Raw genomic sequence first — 8,931 nt, 5'->3', positions numbered from 1 at the left:
GGTTGCTCATTTCTTGACTTTTTGATGCCTTGAGGTGGGGTATTCAATGTTTTTCCACTTCTTAGCTGAACTGCTTGGCATTCTTCTGCTATTTGCCTTGATAGCTGCTGCTTTGTTTGCTTAAACTGTTCGTCCATATGTATATTAGCTATCCTTGTCTCTTGTAGCCTGTCCTTGAATTCAGCTAGCTGCTTTGTTAGAAAATCCAATTGCTGATTGAATTCAGCAGCTTGTTTTACAGTACTGAATTCAGCAGTTACTGTTTTAACCTCTTCATTCATAGAAGGGTTGCTGCTTAGGTACAGATGCTGATTCCTGGCAACTGTATCAATGAGCTCTTGAGCCTCTTCAATTGTCTTTCTCATATGGATAGATCCACCAGCTGAGTAATCTAGAGACATCTGAGCTCCTTCTGCAAGCCCATAGTAGAAGATGTCTAACTGAACCCACTCTGAAAACATTTCAGAGGGGCATTTTCGTAGCATCTCTCTGTATCTCTCCCAGGCATCATAAAGAGATTCATTATCTCTTTGTTTAAAGCCTTGGATGTCCAGCCTTAGCTGTGTCATCCTTTTTGGAGGAAAATACTGATTCAAGAATTTTTCTGTCAGCTGTTTCCATGTTCTTATGCTGGCCTTAGGTTGGTTATTTAACCACCTCTTAGCTTGATCTTTTACAGCAAATGGAAACAGTAATAGTCTGTAGACATCCTGATCTATTTCCTTATCATGTACTGTGTCAGCAATTTGTAAGAATTGTGCCAGAAACTCTGTAGGTTCTTCCTGTGGAAGACCGGAATACTGGCAGCTTTGCTGCACCATGATAATGAGCTGAAGATTCAACTCAAAGTTACTGACTCCAATGGAGGGTATGCAGATGCTACTCCCATATGAAGCAGTAGAGGGGTTAGAATATGACCCCAGAGTCCTCCTGGACTGTTCATTTCTGCTTAGATCCATGATGGAGAAAGGGAGATGATGTAAAATAGAAAAAATATTTTTATTTATTTATTTATTAATTTATTTCAAAAATAAAATAAATCAAAATAGAATAAATAAAAATGAGTAAAAGATTTTCGAAAAAGTGAGGAGAGAGAAAGTGGTTAGGAGATTTTGAAAAAGATATGATGATTTTTGAAAAAGGTTTTAATTTTTGAAATAAAAATCTGAATTTTTGAAGGAGAGAGAAAAACAATAAGATAACGCAGGATTTAAAATTTTTAGATCTGAGGTTCCTTATTTTCGAAAATTTTGGAGGGAAAACACCAAGGAACACCAAACTTAAAATTTTTAGAAAACCAGAATAATTTTTTGAAAATTTTAAGGAAAATCAACAAGAAAACACCAAACTTAAAGTTTGGCACAGGATTTAATAGAGAAAATATTATTTATGAAAAAGATTTTAAAAAGAGTGTACCCAACTGCCACGGGCTTGGACTAATGCTCTAGCCAACTAGGCAGTCAATGTAACACTTGTTTTAAAGAAGGATATTTTTAACCAAGAACAATAATAAGAGACTCTAAACCAAAAAGAAAAATTTTCCTAATCTAAGCAACAAAACAATCCGTCAGTTGTTCAAACACGAACAATCCCCGGCAACGGCGCCAAAAACTTGGTGCACGAATTATGAATCACACTTTTCACAACTCGTACCACTAACCAGCAAGTGCACTGGGTCGTCCAAGTAATACCTCACGTGAGTAAGGGTCGAATCCCACGGAGATTGTTGGTTTAAAGCAATCTATGGTTATCTTGTAAATCTTAGTCAGGAAGTCAATTATGTTTATCAGTTGAATTGCAAATAGATAATAGAGCATGGATTAAAGGTTACTTGTTATGCAGTAATGGAGAATATGTTGGGGTTTTGGAGATGCTTTGTCTTCTGAATCTCTGCTTTCCTCTGTCTTCTTGTTCACGCACGCACGTCCTCCTATGGCAAGCTGTGTGTTGGTGGATCACCGTTGTCAATGGCTACCTTCCATCCTTCCAGTGAAAACTACGCTCACGCGCTCTGTCACAGCACGGCTAATCACCGGTTGGTTCTCGATCCGGTTGGAATAGAATTTACTATCCTTTTGCGTCTGTCACTAACGCCCAGCCTTCAGGAGTTTGAAACTCGTCACAGTCATTCAATCCTTGAATCCTACTCGGAATACCACAGACAAGGTTTAGACTTTCTGGATTCTCATGAATGCCGCCATCAATTCTAGCTTATACCACGGAGATTCTGATTAAGGAATCTAAGAGACACTCATTCAATCGTATATAGAACGGAGGTGGTTGTCAGGCACACGTTCATGAATTGAGGAAGGTGATGAGTGTCACAGATCATCACCTCCATCACAGTTAAGCGCGAATGAACATCTTAGATAGGAACAAGCGTGTTTGAATGGAAAACAGAAATACTTGCATTAATTCATCGAGACACAGCAGAGCTCCTCACCCCCAACAATGGGGTTTAGAGACTCATGCCGTCAGAGAATACAAAGTTTAGATCTAAAATGTCTTGAGATACAAAATAAGTCTCTAAAAGTTGTTTAAATACTAAACTAGTAGCCTAGGGTTACAAAATATGAGTGGACTATGATGGATGATGCAGAGATCCACTTCTGGGGCCCACTTGGTGTGTGCTGGGCTGAGACTTAAGCAATTCACGTGCAGAGGCCATTTGTGGAGTTGAACGCCAGTTTTTATGCCAGTTTGGGCGTTCAACTCCAGCTTTTGATCCTTTTCTGGCACTGGACGCCAGAATTGGGCAGAGAACTGGCGTTGAACGCCAGTTTATGTCGTCTATCCTTGTGCAAAGTATAGACTATTATATATTGCTGGAAAGCCCTGGATGTCTACTTTCCAACGCAATTGAAAGCATGCCATTTCGAGTTCTGTAGCTCCAGAAAATTCACTTTGAGTGTAGGGAGGTCAGAATCCAACAGCATCAGCAGTCCTTTTTCAGCATGAATCAGATTTTTGCTCAGCTCCTTCAATTTCAGCCAGAAAATTATCTGAAATTATAGAAAAACACACAACTCATAGTAAAGTCCAGAAATATGAATTTTTTCTAAAAACTAATGAAAATAGACTAAAAACTAATTAAAACATACTAAAAACTACATGAAATTAACCCCAAAAAGCGTATAAAATATCCGCTCATCACTGAGGCTATGCACAAGCAAGAGGTCAAGGTGATGATGGCCCTTGTAAAAAGAAGATCAACAGTTTGGCGTGGCTGAGATCTTTGCCACTTATGGTAAGAAGTGGTGAAGAAGTCTCAAGATCACCATGCCTAAAATGGTAGAAGATCCAATTCGGTCAGAGAAAAAGATCCCTGAGGCATGGCTCATCTCTACTTTTTGTTCACCCATCACAGAAGGTAGCTAGAGAGGCTACGTGAAGGAGGAAGCAGAAGTGGAGCAGGAGGAGCTGTCAAGGATCAAGTATTCATCAAGGGTCAGGAATCCTTCTTGGGGACCAAGTCAAGATGGAAGGCTTAGATTGATGAAGCTTGAAGAAAAGGGATGAGAGAGAGGTAATTGCATGTTGGTTTTTAGCTTTCGGTTCCCTCTCTTCTCTCTCTGTCCGAACCGATTTGATATTGAAGAAGAAGAAGTTAGCTCGGTTGGACCGTTTCAACCTTAGAGGCTTTCCCTTCTATAATAAGGGTGAACAGCCAAGGCTTGAAGCAAGGAAAAAAGAGTGAAAGCACAGAGTTCTCATAGCTACCCAAGCTAACAGAAGTTCTTCTCCTTCAATGAGTTTCATATTGTATTTTTCTGTTTAGTTTTGTCTGTCTTGAGTCTCATGGTGAAAAAGGCAAACAGTGTGAGGTTTGTAAGAAAAAGCCAGTAAGCGAAAAAAGGCAGAGGATACAAAATTAAAAGAAAAAGCCATAGGTGTCTTAGAGGTACTTTGTACATGTATGTGTTGTGTATCATGATTCTGTGGGAATCCCCTTACAAGTTGGATTAGCACTTAGCAGTTGATAGCTTGGTAGGTGACCAAGTCAAGTTCAGGATTGGGGATAGATTCTGGACTTGTCTCGGATAGGAAAGGTAGTTCCTAGGGAGAATTGGTGTCTGTAATCAGGATGATTATAGTGAAATTCCATCATTGTTATGATGGAGACTGGATGTTGGCTGTATTGCACTTGGCAGCTGATCCAGGATACTTCTTGGTGTGATTCTCTCTTTCTCTTCTACTCCATTTCAGTTTCTGTTGATAAGGAGACAAAATTGAAAAATATCTCCTGACTAGGTACGAGACAAAAAGAAAATGTCTCGTGTCTGGTTATGAAACAAAATGCAGAAAAATCTCTTGAAGCTAATTTAAAAGGCAGCAAGTATTACTCAGCAAAAATGGGCTAAGATTCAAGCCCCCTTCTTTTAGCCACTAATAAACCATCAGTATTTTATCTTAAAAGTTATATAAATATGATTGAAAATTATTATTAACTAATTATTGACATAAAATAATAATATTTATGTAGTATTGTTGTTCCTGAAATCCCATCTATACTAATTTTAAATAATCATTGCTGCTTTGACAACATTGAAGTATGAGTCATGGCATTGCTGCCTTGACTTTGCACATATGGTCTAATGAAAGTTCTCCTCCACCACACCTCAAAAGCCCTGTGAAGATTGGGGCAGCTATCACCACTCTTCAAGAAACTTGCCAACCAAGAAAGCAAAATACTCTGCTGATCCTCCAGCGGCAACGTCAGAATGGTCCTCCCAATTCCTTCTTCCACAAGTTTTCCATCAAATCCCCTGCATCCATGGTGTAGCCAGTTGTAATCATTGATTAGAGGCTGAAGCCATGTCTGTAACAACAACTGTCGCGTCTCCTTCGACGGCAGCAACTGCCCTCTTCCGATGCCAACATACAACTTTCCGGAAATGCAGCTGACGTGATACCGGTATACAGTTGGCAGCTTTACATGTAAGATGGCCAATTCCCGCTGGTTCGCCCACTTGGCCACAAACTCACCGGCCGCTTGCTTGTCCATTAAGATCTCCACCAACCATGAGAGGTTATCAGATTCCAGAGCTATTTGCTTTACCACAGGATCTCTCATATCGCTCGGTTTGTTTGCAAAGCCTGGCTCTGAAGCCTTCTTGAACAGACACAACAGAGAATCCATGCAACTTGTGCATGAATTATAAATCATGTCAGTTGAACCGCCTTGATTTGCAACGCTGTTACTCTCCCTAAGGAGCTTCAGAACTATGTACTTCATTTCTCGACGACCTCTTTCTTCGTTGCTCTTGAGAACAAGATCGATAATCTGCGAAACAGTGTCGTTTCGGACACTAGAAATGTTTGAAGAAACTCGTTTCAGTACAGGGTTGACTCCAATTCCTTCTCCTTGGAGTTGTCGTACAGTTGAAACCACCTTTTCTTCTTCTTCTTCTCCCACCCATGGGACTGCTTCCAAGTACTCCAAACATGATTCTATACATGAACCGAAGCTCAGGAATTCCGCAACCTGTGGAAATAGTTTCTTTTAGATTTCCTAAAGATGAATGGCGATCATAAAATATTCAATCAAGTTAAAAAGCAGCACAATGCATCTAGCCCTGTTAATCACTTATCCTTTACATTACATAGGGGCAGAATATAATTTAATTACATAGATATAAACAAGAACAAAAACTTGAACAAATGGGGTAAACTGTTATGCAGATTCAGCAGGATCACATTAGTATACTGCTGTAAATTCTATGATAAAAACAGAATCATTTGCATTGAAGAACATTGATGTCCAACTGCCACTTAGGCTGCATTTTATTATATATATAACACAACAAATAAAAATATATATATACCTCATTGGTTAAATAATGTCTAAGAAATATAATTTGAAGGGAACAGATTTGATTTCCCACAACAATATATAGCTTAATAATTAAAAACATTTGTAAAGAGTATAACTTGAAGACTCAATTCCGCACAAAAAAACACAAAAAGAATTATAGCTTAACAATTTTGTAGTTAGCATAACGACAGAAAATGACAGTAGTAGAACAGATTTTGAATTGTGATATTTTAGTAAAGAAAGACATCAGCACAATTTCATAAAGAGAGGCGTCGCATTGAGCATATACTGCACATGAGAGTCATTCTTCCTCTTTTTCTCAATTGGTTCATATTGTAGTTCTGAGTTTTTCCTAAACTTGACTAGTATGTCTTAAATTATTCTCGAGTCATGTCTCAAGTTTTTAGGTTTTCCTTCTTCTTTATTTATGTAAAAGAAAAATACTAGTATATCATGTGAGAATTCAAAAAAATCATGAGAGAAAAAAAGTAAGAGAGATTAGGAAGAAAAGTCATAAATTTTATCATGGGTGCAAACTATTAATGTCTCAAAATGATAATATTTATTGGCTATGTAACATTACCGTTTCTATATGTTAAAAATCGGTTTTCTCATATATACACATTTTAACTTAGTCTTATAAAATTAAAACGTTTTATTTTGTGAATTGATTTAAACTAATGTACTATATTGTAAACTAATTTTAAAGTAGTTTGTTATGTGTGGAAGTAGTTTGGTGTGATTTCCGAACTTTTGGTGTAGTATCAATCTGAGATTTGTGATGCGTGGGAAAACCACACCTTGAACTTGAGCATACTACTGGCTTAAATCAACTATGTTACGTGTACACACAAATCAGTCATCAATCTAAAATATATGTTGTACATTATAAAAAAAATTTTAAGTCTATCGGAAAACACCGGTGTTTCAGTTATTTTAACCGTTGATTTCAATTAATATATATTATATATATTTTTTATAATTCAGATCAACGGTTAAAACAACTGGAATACTGGTGTTTCTGGTATACTTGAAACTCTTCCTACATTATATATTGAAAATAAATTAAACCACACTTATATTTATATTCAAATAAATTAGTGACCGATTTTAGTGACTAATTTTAGTATACAAATAATATAGAAGAACAAAAGAGCAAAAGCAAAAGTTGAAAACAGCAAATAGCAACTCACCTTTAGTATTCGAAGAATGCGAGAAACGCTTTGCCTGATAAGCCTCTGCCTAATCTCCTTGCAGTACATGAGACCTACGATTTCAACATATATTTCAACATCCTCGCATTCATCGATTTGGAGCCACGACAAGTTGGTTTCATCAGAAAGTTTCTCACAGAAGAAAACACTCTTCTCTTTCAGGACATCCCTGTGCACACTCAACTTCACACAAAGCCCCTGCTTCCCCACCAACACCACCTTCATATCACACGTTCCTGGATCACCAAACTCAATAGCAACCTTCCTCGGCAAAGACTCGATTTTTGCCCGTGGCGACACCACGGACGTATTAGCAGAAGGCTGCTCTGGACATTGCTTTTCATCAGAATTCACCAATCTTGATGGGGTTGGCAGTGCAGAAGAAGCTCTTCTCTCATTCACTGTCACCGGAACAGTCTTTTTCTTGACTGCGCTTCTTGCCGGCAGCGGCGAAGAGGGTGTCGGTTTATTCAAAGGATTTTGGTTTCTGAGGCCTTTCTGGAACACAGCAGGTGATGGACAACACCAAAACCCTTCTGGGGTGACAGCTATTGGAACATTCTTAATCTTTGTTTGTCCTTGATCCACCCGGTTATGCTTAATTTCAGACATGTTGGTAAGTTGTAACAGAATTTTTCACATGAAGATTGTTGATGAACAAGTCCTTTTTGCCTTCTTATGTAACAAAGCAAGCAAAATTTGCTCCTTCTTTTGGGGGAACTTATTTCTTCATTTTAATAATAGCTTTTTTTCCCGTTTCTTTAATGTTTCTCTCACTATGGCTACGGAAATAGTGAAAATGAAGAGTTCCACTCTTTCGAGTTTTATTTGCCTCGAAAAAACAATCACTGCAGTTTCACACAAATTAAATTTGCATGGGACATGAGAAATGTTCAACGGCAGCACCGAAATTTTTTTTTCTTTTATGAACCTCAAATGGGTAAAGGGTTTGATTCTCAAATGAGTAATCAATTACTTTCTTACTTTCATGCATGAAATGGAAAAAGCGAATTAGATTCAAAGAAAATTATCACTAACTAACTACACTTTTTTTTTTCAAAGTGTAATTAAATGAAACTTACCGAGAAATAAATGGTTTCATGAAAAGCCTCTTCTTTAAAGCCCATGTCTTAGGTAAAGAATACTCAACCCAAAGAATGTTGAAATATGATTGAAATGGAGTTGCAGTTTTAACTATTAAGCTTAAAGGGGGGGGAGAGAGAGAGAGAGAGGAGCATAATTAGTGCAGTGTAGTTGTAGTAATAGCAGTCTCTGTTTTAATCAGTAAAGCAGAGAAAAACAAAGACACCACGAGACACGAGAAAGCAAAAGGGAATGGAGAATAGATGATGATGGTGATAATGATACTTCATTGAACGTGTTCTCCTTTGTTGTTTCTTTTTTATCGCTTTAGCAGTTGACAGTGCCATGCTTTTGAGTTTTGATGATTATGTTTGTATCTTTTGTGGGTCTAAGAATTTGCAATGCCTTCATCTTTGGACCCCAGAATTACGCAACTTGTCTATGGTATGATTGTTTCCGGAAAGAAAAAGGAGAGGAAGAAAGATTGCAAATGTGAAATGTGCAATTAGTCAATTACTAATTGCCAAATGCAGTTCTCTGTTCTCTAAACACAAGACACTGTAAAGGAAAAATGAGCATGCACGCCGCATTGTTTGTTGTTATCTTGTTTATTTTGTTTTTCTTCTAAATAAATGTGCAATCAGTACAATTGTTCTGAGATCGACTTCCTTCTATATCTAAAATATCTGACAAAATATTTAAAATCCAGTCATATCTAATCTAAAGACATTAATTTTTTAAATGTAACGAATGTTGAGTTAATATTCAAAATGAACCCTGAAATTTGATATTTGACTTAATTTAGCTGTCAAGATTTCA

The 8,931-nt window shown here is 37.4% G+C and overlaps 1 protein-coding gene across 2 annotated transcripts; it reads right to left on the bottom strand.

The window, feature by feature from the left end:
* Positions 1-4,403: 4,403 nt before the first annotated feature.
* LOC112720385 (BTB/POZ domain-containing protein At3g50780) lies at positions 4,404-8,322 on the bottom strand. 2 transcript variants are annotated; one of them, XM_025771315.3, is made up of 3 exons: positions 8,112-8,246; positions 7,009-7,877; positions 4,404-5,485 (listed from the first exon to the last, which is right to left on the bottom strand). In XM_025771315.3, the coding sequence occupies exons 2-3, from the start codon at positions 7,639-7,641 to the stop codon at positions 4,526-4,528; spliced, it is 1,593 nt and encodes a 530-aa protein (XP_025627100.1). In that variant the 5' UTR covers positions 7,642-7,877; positions 8,112-8,246; the 3' UTR covers positions 4,404-4,525. The 2 variants fall into 2 exon arrangements, with proteins under 2 accessions (XP_025627100.1, XP_025627099.1); XM_025771314.3 differs by having other exon boundaries at positions 7,009-8,322.
* Positions 8,323-8,931: the final 609 nt, after the last annotated feature.

This window comes from Arachis hypogaea, chromosome 11 (genome assembly GCF_003086295.3).
Source record: "Arachis hypogaea cultivar Tifrunner chromosome 11, arahy.Tifrunner.gnm2.J5K5, whole genome shotgun sequence".
NCBI classification, from domain to species: Eukaryota; Viridiplantae; Streptophyta; class Magnoliopsida; order Fabales; family Fabaceae; genus Arachis; species Arachis hypogaea.
This window is presented reverse-complemented; position numbering and strand designations above follow the sequence as displayed.